Genomic DNA, 14364 nt, shown 5'->3' with positions numbered 1-14364 from the left:
ACATTTAGCAGTAGCAAATATTCAGCAATCAAAGTGTATGGAAGCAGATCATTGGTGCTAGATCTTTGCTTCCAAGAGCACACGACGGACTACTGTGGAAAGCAATATTAGTGGCAGTGGGAAAGCACGATTAATGCCGCAGAATAGTACAAGCATTTCTGGGTATCCCACAAGAGCAAAGGTATAGGTGGAGACATAAGACAACACTCAACATTTCATCTGCACCACACCACGGCGGCCAGTAGCAGCCAAACCACACTGTCTCATATCAGAAAAATTTGCAGTAGGTAGTTAAGACACACAGAAGCAAATGCAAGAGGGCACAACAAGGCCATTATATAGCCAATGGGCATCACCTCTACATATGGTCAAGAAATCAGATGGCACATGGAGGCTGTGCAGAGACTATCGAGTGTTAAATTCCGTAACTACCCTGGATAGAAACCCTATTTCACATATCAAGGATGTGAACAATTCAATGGCAGGTGCGCATTTTTTCAGAGCAATTTAATGCACATGAGCATATTGCAAATTTCTGTGGCCCCATTGAACATTGACAAGGTGGTAGTCACCATGCTCTTTGGTTTATTTAAGTACTGTTACATGCTGTTCAGGTTGAAAAATGCTGCTCAAAAATGGTAGCGGTTTATTCATCAGCTGCTGGGTGGGCTGGAATTATTATTTTGCTACATGGGTGACATCCTTATGTTTTCAAAGGCTCAGGAGGAACCCAAGGCTTGCGACTCCAAGATGCTGGTGTGGTGGTCAATTTAGACAAATGTGTCTTTGGTCAGAACAAAGTAAAGTTCCTCGGTTTTGAGATATCGGCAGAACTCCACTGACAGAGCAAATGTCAGTCACACAACAGGTTCCACTTCCCACAACTTTCAAAGATATAAGGCTGTTTCTTGAAATGCTTCATTATTACTGTCAGCACCACCTTTCTCAGACAGTGAGACTGTTGCAACCATTAACAAAACTACTTAAGGGCAAACACATGGCTGGTGTAAGAAAGGTTCCTTGGAGCAACGAACTGGTGATGGTGTTTGACAGAGTAAAGAAGTATGCTGTCAGGGCAATACTGCTTGCACACTCTCTGATTAATGCACCACTAGCGATCATTGTGGATGCCAGCCAGACAGCCATGGGGACAGTACTTCAGCAACTTGTCAATGACACTTTGCAGCTGCTTGCCTTTTTTTCCCCTCTGTTGTTCACAGCCACACAAAAGGCTTTGAGTACTATAGACAAGGAACTTTTTGCAGCATATACAGCTGTTCTTCACTTCAGAGATTCAATTGAAGGCCACACTTTCACTATTTACACAGACCGCACACCAATTACAGTACTCTTCAGCAAGGGAACTCCTAAAGACTTGCCAAAACAACTTAGACATACAGATTTTATTTTGAAATTCACCACAGATGTCCACATATTAGCAGGAGTAAGAATATTGTGGCCGATTTCTTATCATGGTGTCTGTGAGTGTAAAAGCGGTAAACTGAAAACACATTGCCCAAGAACAAACTCTTGACCCAGAATTACATGAATTACGAGTGAATGGACAATGTAGTCTGACACTGAAGAATGTAAAAACATCAATAGGAGATTTAATGTGATGATGCAATGTTACATACAATATGACACGTGTTCATCCCCAGTAATTTCTGATGAGCAGTTTTCAAGGTGTTCCACAGCCTTTCACACCTGGGAGTGAGAGCTACAGTGCTATTGCTGACAAGGAAGGTGATGTGGCCGGTATTGAATAAAGACAGCTACCAGTGTGCACAACAATGTGAGAGATGTCAAGTATGCAAGGTGGGAAGAGAGATAGCTAGCCACACAGGAAACATCATCAAGCACTTAGCAAGATTTGGTCACATTCATGTGGATCTGGTAGGGTCACTAACTTATTAAAATGGCTACTGCTATTTAGTTACTGTAGTGGATCATTTTACAAGATGGCTGGAAGCATTTCTGCTCATAGACAACACTGCCACAACAGTGGCCAAGACAGTACTCAGTGGTTGGATAGCAAGATTTGGAGCATCCCAAACTATTACAACCAACAGGGGCAGACAGTTTGAGGTAGCATTAGCCCAAGAACTCTTCCACTTCTGTGGGTGCAACTACATTCAGACAACTAGTTATCACCCTTACAGCAATGGAACAGAGGAAACATTATACTGCACTCTGAAGGTGGCACTGATGTGTGCTAAAGAGACATGGGCAGGTGCCCCACCACTGATCCTGCTAGGATTGAGGTCAACACTCAAGGAGGACTTGGGCCACATTTCCACTCAATTAGTCTATGGCAAAATGTTGTATCTACCAGTGGAATCGCTATTGGAGAAACCAGCAGACCTCCCTGTGACAATGGCAGTTTTAGAGTTTGGGCACCACCTACATGAAACTATGGCACTTCTCTATCTGACACTACCCAAACTGCGTGGATATAAGCTCATTTCTATGCATAAGGGCTTGTTCAGCTCTGCTGATGTGTGGCTTTGCAATAACTCAGTCCGTCCTCCATTTACACCACCTCATATGGATGCATTTCCAGTTGTGCAATGCAGCCCCCACACCTTCAAGATATGGTGCAATAATCAGGAGGAAGCAGTCTCCACCAATCATCTTAAACCAGTGCTCCTGCAAATGGTTGAAACAAACACAACTACCAGTGCACACCCTCATTGCACTCAAATCCTTTCACCAGTCCGCACAGAGCCAACTACTGACAACAGCAGCCCAAGCAGCAGATGCCAGTTGCAGCCACCAGAAGTACCAACATTGAGAACTCATGCAGGGTGAGTGGTAAAACACCTGTTATGCGACATGCCTGGGACTTTGGACTTTTTTTTTGTTTTTTTTTTTTTTGTTTTTTTTTTTTGTTTTGTTAAAGAAAAAGAAAACACAAGCAAAGGGAAAAGGGGGGGGGGGGCACTGGTGTGGTGACCAATTAATTGTAACACATGGTGTCAACTGGGAAGTGCATCACCTTTTTATACTTTTGATCTTTGATGTTCTTCTGGGTTTTAGCACATTTTTCTGTTAATGTTCTGATTTTGCACTCCTGTAATTGTGATTGTAATAAATGTGTACAATGCTATCCAGTGTGTTTGCATCACACTCACCATGGCACAAAGCATTGTAGGGTCTAACTACACCATGATTTGGATTTTACGTTATAATCTATGTCCCTCCTTTGTTAGTTGTGTGAGATAATATTCAGCTCATAGAAAGACATGTTAGGTAGCACTGTGCCTATATGAAGTACTAGCATAATCTGCCCTTCCTACTGGATGACTGATGATTTATAATCAGCAGAAAACTATTCTTCATTGAATATTACAGTTTTTCTATAAAATAATATGTTCCTGTTATGCAAAGTATGGTGTTTTATTACAAAAGAACTATGTTTTCCTTAAATGTTAATATTTTTGGTCACTGAAACTCTTCTTAGTTCCAGTTTTCCTAGATATCATTCTTTGCACAGTAAAGGGGAGATGCACATTTCTCTTTCTATTGCAGAGTTAACTCCTCCTATTGCAGAGTTAACACAACCAAACACACTCACCAGTTGCTATCGATTATGTGTGCAGCTGCAATATATACTTCAGCCAGATTCCTCAGCCACCCACTCATAAGAACTCTGCTATTATTTGACTAGAGTGAATTCTTTTAGTTGCAAGTGTATCTGATCATTTGTATTAAGACCTAATCCATCATAAAGCCACACATGGACACAATATTTTTGTGTGGAAATTAACTCCCAAAAAATGAAGTGAAGACAACAAATGAGAGCTTCTTAAAGATTGTCTCTTAATAGCCTGCAGTCACTTTTCATTTCTTAATAATTAAACACATATTCTAATCTTTGTATTTACTATATTTTATATCTTCTGATGTGCCTTTGATTACCAAATTATGAAACTGTAGAGGGCACATTAGTTGTATATAATCTCTCATTTTACTTGTATCATTTAATTTACTGTTTAATTGTGCTATGTAGCATCATAATTAAACAAAATATTTTTTATCTGTACACATTTGTTTTTGATTTACTAATGCAATCTGAGGTAAACATCATAGTTTTTTCCTTCTGCTTAGGCAGATTTGCTGAAGTTCACACTGCTGTCTGTATTACAGCTCTTTCCAGACAACAGGTCACAGTCATAACTGCTTTTGTTCTTCACAGTAAAGTAATGTAGGAAAACTGTGGCTGAGAACAATAATCAAAAGATATTCAAATTTCACAGCAACTCAAAAATAAATTGTTTCATTACATATTGCTAGTTAGTTTAAATAGCATGACTGAATTCTGACTGCATATCTGCATGCCACTGTGATGATGGTTTAATCATTCCAATCTTGTGCATTAAATATTATATAGTGGAACATTATATTAGTAATTTGTATTGACTCAGCTGACGAACTAATTATCAATAGCTCCCCTTAAATTTCTGTGAGGTTTTAGTTATTTCATGAGAACAATTTCATATATTTCTTCTCATTCTAATACAAATGTACACTGCAGCTACTGTCATTAATTTATTTGGATTTCATATGGCTACATATATTCACAATGATGAATACTTTGATAATACATCAGTCATTAAATACTTCTGACTATGTCGCATAAAGATAATTCTTTGAACCTAATTTCCATGAAAGAAAACCATTATTTCCAGAATATTTTATTAAATACATCACACAAGTTTCTTTCATGGAATTTCTTATCTTAGGACCCTTCATAAAGTATTACCCTACATTACTGTCACTAGATCACTAGTGTGAAGGTTTTTATTTGCTACAAATTGCATTTATTATTTTGAGTCTGATCCAATTTCCAGATCTTTTGGCTCATTTTTATGGATGGTGTGCACTTAAAATAATGTGAACAAATGAAGATGTCATGCTATGATCTCTTAATTTGAACAGTTAAGAAGATGAAATTTGACTGTGTTTAATTTGCATGATAAACTCAATAATTTTCATATTTTAAATGAAATGCTCTTCAATATCTGCTGAAATTCATAAAAGTTAATCTATAATATTGCCACTATAAGGGTAATTTTTTCTCAGAAAATCAGGATTTCACTGTATTTAAACAATGTGCAACATTCTGAACACAAATGTGAGATATTGGTTTCGTTTTACTTGTTCATGTGGGGAATAAGTTATACACAGAGAAAGTCATAATTGAATGTCTACTGTGAGAAGAAATATGGAAGTTCTGATAATCGTTTCCAAAAAATTTTCAGCTGGCACAAGAAAAGCAATACAAAAACATCAACATTGTGTGGAAACATGCAATGTATAAGTTTTTTGGTTAATATGAAACAAATAAAAGAAGATTACCACTGTGTGCTGCTGGAATAAATAAGCACATAAGGCCTGAAAGAGTGAGACATGCTGGTGCAGACATGCGCCTTTGATGAACCATCGGTAGTTCATGTCATGTACTTGATCCCTTAGGAATTTCACCTTACACTGCAAAATTTTCCATATGTACTGACAAACAGTTAACCAACCAACCCAGTTGCCTTATGAATGTGATATGAAATTGCACAGTGCCATGAACTTGTTTCTCAAAGTTGATACATCTTCAAGTTTTGTAATGACAGGTGTTTCTGAGAAAACCAATTTCTTAGTGGGGCTTTGAGGAGTGATACTAGGAGTGCTTCTGCTATTAGTGTCAAATTCAGTCACAGCCATTATGTTAAAAGAGAAAGAATAAAAATTAAAATTAAAACTACAGCAAAATGCTCAAGACTTGTTTATGTTCACATTTGAATTCTGTCATTTTCAAAATCAAACCCACTTTAGGAAACTGTATTAAATGACAGTATCTATCTTTTAAAACTGGTTTTGAGTAACTGAAAACCATGTGCTCATATGAGGTTAAAGAACTCTTGCTTCTAAGCAGTAACTGTACTCAACAATTACTTACAATCTTAGAAGTAGTGCTTTTTATTAGGACTGAAACAAAAAATCTTAGTGAATAAAGACACAAAAAAGGACTTAGTTGAAATTAATACCTAAGTAACTGCCGCAGTTATTAAACACACTGAAAATATGCTAAGACTCTCTTAAAATATACTACTACATATGTCACAAAATTAAACCCAAATTTTGTTGTGTATGATGTATTTATGAAATACTTGATCAGAGAGCCTTACAAATTTTAAATAATTTTTCATGAAGATGATGAAACTGATGAGTCACAAAGAGCATTTTACTGAATTGTCATACTTAGCATTTGTATAAAATTAAAATTTTGACAAGCAATACACTATGGTAACATAATCTACAAGAAAATCTACTGAATCTCTCAAATTTTAGGGTAATGTAGTCCTGAGTGGAATGTTAGATTGCCTCTTCATTTTTCATTGGTGGTCATGATGTCCACTAATGCTACAACAGGTGTGCTGTCTTGAGCACTCTGAACACGACAAAAATAAAATTTGTCTACAAAATCTGGACGATTTCATTTAGTAATAAAACCCATTAACATTATATGACAGCTAATCTACGCCATGTTTCATCTGAAACACAAAATACATGATAAATTATGTAAACAGTTACACATGAACAAATTTATGTCTCACTGAAATTCTTGGCTCATGTATTTAGTTTTGATATCCCCATCAGTATGTCACTCAACCTATTTAACATGATTTATGAAATGTTAAGTACGTACTATAATCATAACTTTTATGACAGTTTGTTTATTTAGTATGTATCACAGTCATTCCACTGCCTATTGTAAACCACTGATTATTAGGTTCAAATAGATTATATAAAGTCCACATTGCACTTCAATGAAACTGACCCACACAACACAAATAGGCTGTACTAAAGATTTTTTTAAGCTAGGGAAAGAGGGAAAGAGGGAGAGGGGGGGGGGGGAGAGAGAGAGAGAGAGAGAGAGAGAGAGAGAGAGAGAGTTGCTAACTATTATACTTTTATAAAATTAATAAAGTGATTGTACCACACGTAGAGTAGGTCTATCTTACGCCTTTTTCAAGAATATGATGTCCATGGTTGTTTTAAATACTAATGAAACATTATGTTGGGAAATTACATTCAATGTAGAAATTTCTTAGATGCATTTCCAGGAATTCTAATGTCTTGAGTCAGGACGGATAAAGAGGTAATTCCATTTTAATAGTTATTGACTGAGCAATAAAGAAGACCTAAGTTCTCTAATGCAATCAGATTACTCACATATAGAAGCAAACCGTGCTATAACTCTAGGTTATTAGAAATGACAGTAAAATGTCTGTCACTGCCGTTGCAACTGGAGAGTCATTTTGCGAGGTACTCAGATGAAAGCATCCACATATGCTTGAGAGTTTTAATTAAAATTTGTAGTTCAGTAAGCACTAAAAATGTATGAGGATCACTCTTAACATAATGTTTCATTACCCTCAGACATAAACAAAAACAGAGAGAAGCACTTTTGAATGGCCGAAATCCGATGTTTCTGCTGTATATGTAATCAGGTTTTTCTTCACAGAAGTAGTGAAATTACAGTGTAATATGTTTATTCTTTTACTGGAACACAAGTAAGTGCAGTAACTAACTCAGAGATATGCAGGTGTTTTTGCCTAGACCACAAAGTGCAAAAAAGGAAGAAGAAGATGCCTTACACATGTTGGTAGAGAACAAGTTTTGACTTGATCCAAGAGGGGAAATGTCTTCAATTACTGAGGCTCTCTAATACTCAAAAATCAAGGCTTCTAAAGAAGTCTTTTTTCCATTTTAATTGCTGGAACTCGGATGTGAAATGTGGATCATTTCCACCCTGTTTTGTAGCAGATGAATTGCAGGCTTTAATTTGGCCTCGGGTCAGTAAAGTAGTGGAATCATCCAAAAACGCAAGAGATGGAATTTAAGCACAACCTCACCCAAGTCTGAGAACACAAAACACATGAGCCTGAATTCAATCTTGCTACTCTGTCAACCATACTGCCTGAATTAAATAATACAAATTTGACCTCTTTTAATGGAATTTGAAGGTGATGAAAGTGTTAGCAAAACAGTGGGATAGTGGTTACATCTGCACATGAAACTACCTAGTGTAAGACTATACAAGTTAAAGGAAACTGATCTGAAAACCAAATATGTAAAAGAAACAATTAATTATAATGAAACAAAGTTTCAAAAACGTTGAAAAACTATATTCTGAGAGAAAAAAAAAATTAGGAGAAACTTGACTTTGAGAGTGACACTTGTGTGCCACCCACGATGGCAAGAAGCAGTGAGATTGAGCATGGTTCAGAGGCAATGTCACAGATATCTAGCAAAAAGAAAGTTACACTGTGAGTCAGAGAGATCATAGAATTTTGAGCAACCAAAAATTAAGTGGAAGTAAAATAAGTAGAACAATACACACATAGCCGTTAACACTTTCCATAAACATACCAGTATACTAGATATGAAATTATCTGTGACATTAACAAATAGTATCCAATTTTTAAAAAATCTGGGCATAAACTGTGGAATGATATCATGGGAATTGTGACAAGATTAAAATTTGTTTGTTTTTAAAAATCTTTTTGCTGAGGAGTACTGTAGCACAATTTTTTTAAAGTAGTAACAGCACAATTACAATTGAGCATGGTATAGAAATATGTCTGTATCATAATTTTTCTGACTGACTTTAGTGAACTACAGAGGGTGCACTATCCGATGACCTTTTTTTGTGTTTTATACTGAATACATACAATAGTTTGCTCTATCTTTTACCATAAATGAGTGTAAACACAAAGAACTCTGTTCACTATAAAGTTTGACAAGTTGTCTCTCTTTCAGAGAGGACAAATATACTAACTTACAGACTAACATCACAGCTACATTTCTATTGGAGGTTTGATACACCTCACACTTGAGTAACATATTCATGACAACAATTAATGATAAATAACCCCACTGTAACAGCCAGGATTATCAAGTTCTGACTGCATTAAGAATACATCAGTCTCTTGTTTTGGTCAAGAACTCATAGGAAACTTCTTACAGTTTCCCATTATTGCCTAATACATAAACTTATGTTCTAAGAGAAGATCTGGCTTGATATCATGTTGTTTTACTAAGTAGTAAGATGACATGATTAAAAATGATATTAGCGATGTCCCAGAAATATGTAATATGATAAGTGTGGTATGCAAAACAAGCATACATGGCATGAGAGTATGTCCAGCATTGTTCTGAAAACTCTGTTCATTGAATATCTTATGTATTCATAACTGCTGTTGCAAGAAAACTCTGATAAATTCAAATGAATTTCTGGGCAATCACTGTCTTATGCAGTGAATGAAAAATAGCCACAAATATGGCTTCTTTTTGGAAGCAAGATGCACATACTGATAAATAATTGAAAAAAAAATCTTAGTAAACCAATCAAATTCACAAGGGATAGTTTTCCTAATCATTTGTGTTACCCAAAAACGGAGTACAAGCCACACCAAATCAGAATAACTGAAGGGACTGAAAAAATACAAAAATATTAACATTTTGTGATCAGCCAATTCAGTCAACAAAAGCAATTCACAAATACATTAATCAGAATTATTTGAATCTAAGATCATATCAATTTCCTCACATATGTAACATGCTGAATTGTGAGAAATCAGAACATGTATGAATATAAACAGGAGAGAACCCCCCCCCTCCCAACCTTTTACATCCTAACTATGAATTGAATAAGAAAAACAAATTAGATCAGCATCATATATCCTCAATGATATCTTGTTCAACATAAAGATAGACAGTCAAAGAAAGTTCCCGAAACCAAACATAATTGTTTGTGAGTTAGCTATATAGTTCTAATTCACCTAAGGAAATTAATTTCAGTGGTTAAATACAATAAAATATATAAAAGGAAGATATCAAGATTTCAACAATGGCTTAACTATTTGCAATAGATTATTTACAGCTTTTGAGGGATAAACTTTTATCTTATGTTATCAAAATTGTGGGGTCAAACTTCATTGAAGGGCGACCTGTGCTATTTAAATATTCCCAGTCTTACATATATTAACAATGTAGTTCATAAAACTGTAACAAAACACAATTCTTGCAAAAATGAAAGAAGAAATGTAAGCAATTCTGGGAGGCTAAATGTAATGTTATTGAATGTGATGTGCTTTAAGTTCTGAAAGTCTCAAGTTTTATATGGGGATGACACTGTTTTCATTACAAAATCAATAATAAAACATGTACCTCTTCTTTGAAACAAGCCATCTTGGACTCTCAGGCATTCCAAGGAAACCAAAAAATTGAATGCATGCTGGTATTGCTGCAAGGCCCAACATATACCTGAAATTTAGACACACATCAAAATTTGAAACAAAGAAAATGCCCTGATGCATCTTCACTGTGGAATTAGTATCTGTCTGCTATCAAAATTAAAATGGCATTCAACAGTCAAATAAAGCATGCTATTGCTTCATAAAAGCTTAACAGGATTTGTTAATGGACAGCATATGTTTATGGTTTCTCAACAGTTTTACCAACTGTTTACAGTCACTGACTGCTGTAACAGCAGCATCACCGGAAACAAACACCCTCCCCCCTCACCCTCTTCGTAAAGCATGTTTGCCATTCTGTATGATGAACTACAACTTTTTAGACTAACCTGATGTGCTAGATTATCTACACAGTCTCTTTCTCTATAATGCAATAATTAAGGACGTCCTGATACATTATTCTCAATTATATACTAACTATAGTACAATATCACAAAAATATTACTACTTCCTTTTTTTACTAGAACTGGTGACAAATTCATCATGTACTGTACAGGTTTTGAGCAGCATTGTGAACATTGATTTCCACTTTTTAGATAATATGATCTTTAAATACCCAAAATATAAGAACATAATAAATTTTCTGTGTGTGTTTGGTCAGGTGGATAACAATACTGGTGGTGATTGACAGAGTCAGACATAGTGAAAATTGCTCAATGTGAAAAACACTGGCAGTCACAGTACTATGGAGGTAAAGTCAGTTTATTATTTGACATTATAACTCTGCTTTAAGGCTATTAAAATTCCTTCATCCCATTAACATAGCCTCAAATCTGTAACTGCTCTAGCTGGAGCAATCTGGACAATTTGTGACAATGCCCTAGGCAAGACATTTGCCTGATGTAGACTCAAATGGGCATTTACAAGTTGCTGTAGGATCTCTTCCCCAGTTTTTAAAAGGAACGAGTTAAGGGCAGCTACTGATTGGCGTTGCTTGATCTTTTCCATCACTTTTGTACTACCACTAAATATTGTTACATTTAAATCTATCAAACAATAAAGTATAACAACAAAAACAATCAAGTATTGATAAAATTATTTAATTTAATAGTTAAAAAATCTACTCACCAAGCAGCAGCAGAACACAAACATAAAAGACTGTTATTGGCAAGCTTTCAGAGCCAGTGGCCCCTTCTTCAGGCAGAAGAGTTGAAGAGGAAGGAAGAAGGGTGAAGGAAAAGGACTGGAGAGGTCTAGGAAAAGGGGTTGGTTTCGGGAAAGTCACCCAGAACCACAGGTCAGGGGAGACTTACTGTATGTGATGAGAAGGGAATACCTTCCTTCTCATCCCATGGTTCTGGGTGACTTTCCCAAGATCTACCCCTTTTCCTAGACCTCTCCAGTCCTTTTCCTTCACCCTTCTTTCCTCTTCAACCCTCTACCTGATGAAGGAGTCACTGGCTCTGAAAGCTTGCCAATCACAACAGTCTTATGTGACTGTTCTGCCACTGCTTGGTGAGTAGATTTTTTATCTATCCAAGTAAACAATAAAGTATGATTATATGTAAGGCAAGGTGCAAGTAATTTTTACTAAAGTGACTTTTTCCACATTTTTATAATACAAATCTAACATGTATGTGTTGCAAAAACAACTAACTAAGCAACTAACTTGTAACTTATGGTACCCTTGCCTTGTATCTGCAGACTTACACAACAGAAACATTCTTGTTTCTAACACACCACATCCCTATGAAAGAAACGTACAAATGAATTTCCATTATAAAATTTGTTTTGGTGAGAAATTTAGAGAAGCAATGGCCAACGTACCTCCAGCCTTCATATGTTTTACTGAAGGCACCACAAAGGACAGCTGCTAAAAACTGCCCACCAGTTATGAACAGTGAATTTGTGGTAACCATTCGACCACGCTTGCTGGGCACTGCACTCTCTGCTATGTACACAGGTACACTCATGCTTGCCAAACCTTCAATAGGAGAAAATTTGGTTTCAGACAGACAGGTAATACTGTTATTCAGCGTAAGTTAAAATCTATTCATAAACTCCTTTCAAAATGGACTTTGAAATATTTTAGTGCTCCCCAAGCTATTTGAGACCAGCTACCTTCCTGGCTGTGGGGCAATCTTAAGATACGAGAGCTAACTACATCAATGACTCAAAAGAAAATTAGACACTGTTTTTTTTTCCTGTTTAGTAGTTAAGTAGGCACTACCCAAAAAACATATGCCTCCAGCAATGACCCTCTTGTTTTCACATGTATACTAGCTTCAAATGACTGTAGCCACTGCTGGTGGTATGTTCCATTGAATACAGTTGCTGATTGACATGGGTGAGGGAAAACACGGACCAATAGAAAGGAAATTTTACACAGAAGTAGAAAAAGAAAAAAAAATTAATTTACCAGAATAACATACAATGGTAACAGTCAGATAATGGGACCTCATGAAGCCCTGCTCAAAACAAAGAAAGAAGGTGCCGGTTTCTCCATAAAGAGATAAAGTATCACAAATTGAACAAGATGTAAGGGGAGAATTCTAGAGGAAAGGAAATCCATCTTATTATGTATAGCTCATTAAGATATATTCCTTCTTCCAGCTGAGAAGTTAGCACACACAGACAGTATTCAGCGAAAGAAAACTGCTACCAGATGCCAAAAAGAAAATCATAAAATTCCATTCTGACAGAATTTTGCACCTACAGAGGGCTGCAATAGAAAATCCAGCAAATCCCATGGTTTATGAACATGGAATTTCTGTCTTACCTTATTACTAAAAACATAGATGCCATTGCACGGAAATTATGGCTGGTTGTAGCCAACTGATTATTGTAAAATAAGCAGAGCATGTATGAAACCTTCCCACTATCAGGTATATATGAAATTCTTGGCAGCTCAGGGAAGACACACTACTTTTGTAGACTGCATCTAGTAAAAGCCTTTTATCAAATACCTGCTGAAGAGAGCAACCAGGAGAATACAGCATGCAGTGCATTATATTGATACTATGAACATAAGAAAATACCTAAGGGGGACTGAAATAGTATCCAGTACCTTACACAACCTTATGACTTCCATAATGACTTGGCTGCAGAAAGAAAATTACTTCATTTATACCATATGAATATTTAGGTCTTCTGCACACAATGCAACAGTTAACAGGCAAATAGCATAGAGTGATTAAGAGTACATAATCAGAAACTGAGTAGACAAATTTGCATTTCTTCAGAAAAAAGTACCACAAATTATCATTGACCTGGCAAGAAAGAGCAAGTCAAATTTTTCTTTGGACATAGTTAAGTATTATTGCTATTCAAATAGATAATACATCTTTGAGAGATACTAAAAGTGGGGAGGACAGTATTCCAGGTGTAAAAGTACCTGAAAGACAAATTAATATAACAAATTAAGTGATTGTACCACATGTAGAGTAGGTCTATCTTATGCCTTTTTCAAGAATATGATGTCCATGGTTGTTTTCAATACTGATGAAACATTAAGTTGGGGAAATTACATTCAGTGTAGAAATTTCTTAGAAGCATTTCCATGAATTCAAATCTGAGACGATTCTTTTCCAATGACTCTCCTTGGCATTCCAATCAAATGATTTACGGAAACCACAGAAAACCTAAATCAGAATGGCAGAAATGGTATTTCAATATCCTTCCTACAGAATAACAATCTAATCCCTTAGTATACTCTCCTGTCGCCTTCCCCTCTCCTCTAACCACCTGACTCACACTCATTCAATCACCTCTCTCTCTCTCTCTCTCTCTCTCTCTCTCTCTCTCTCTCTCTCTCTCTCTCTCTCTCCACCCATCACACATGGATTTCAGATCCGCATCTGCCCATCTTGATTTAGATTCTCTCTAAATCATCTCAAGCTAATGATACTTTCAAGAAGGTCTGCACAATGAATTGCCTTCTACAATCTTGCCTAACATACTTAGCGCGCACTTATGTTTCCTGATCAACAGAATGTTAGGCTGTTACTTACAATGATGGGTTAAAACAATATGACAATCTGCTTAACAATGTGCTGCTCCACATGTGGAATGCTGTACAGCAGTGATTCTGTAAATTGGCAGGTTTCTG

General features: G+C 36.2%; 1 protein-coding gene across 2 annotated transcripts in view; it reads right to left on the bottom strand.

Annotated features, from left to right (window-relative positions):
• LOC124723009 (proton myo-inositol cotransporter-like) overlaps positions 1-14364 on the bottom strand; it is a 542759-nt gene that overhangs the window by 45787 nt on the left and 482608 nt on the right. For both annotated transcript variants that reach the window (XR_007006479.1, XM_047248185.1), the window contains exons 4-5: positions 12084-12240; positions 10231-10326 (exon numbers count right to left, since the gene is read on the bottom strand). Coding sequence is in view for 1 of the 2 variants with exons in the window: in XM_047248185.1 (XP_047104141.1) it covers positions 10231-10326; positions 12084-12240 (253 nt within the window). In the remaining variant the exon portion in view is untranslated. The remainder of the gene's footprint in view (positions 1-10230; positions 10327-12083; positions 12241-14364) is intronic.

The sequence above is a fragment of the Schistocerca piceifrons genome, chromosome X, assembly GCF_021461385.2.
Source record: "Schistocerca piceifrons isolate TAMUIC-IGC-003096 chromosome X, iqSchPice1.1, whole genome shotgun sequence".
Lineage (NCBI taxonomy): Eukaryota > Metazoa > Arthropoda > Insecta > Orthoptera > Acrididae > Schistocerca > Schistocerca piceifrons.
The sequence above is the reverse complement of the archived record's forward strand: the minus strand, read 5'-3'. Positions and strand labels throughout refer to the sequence as shown.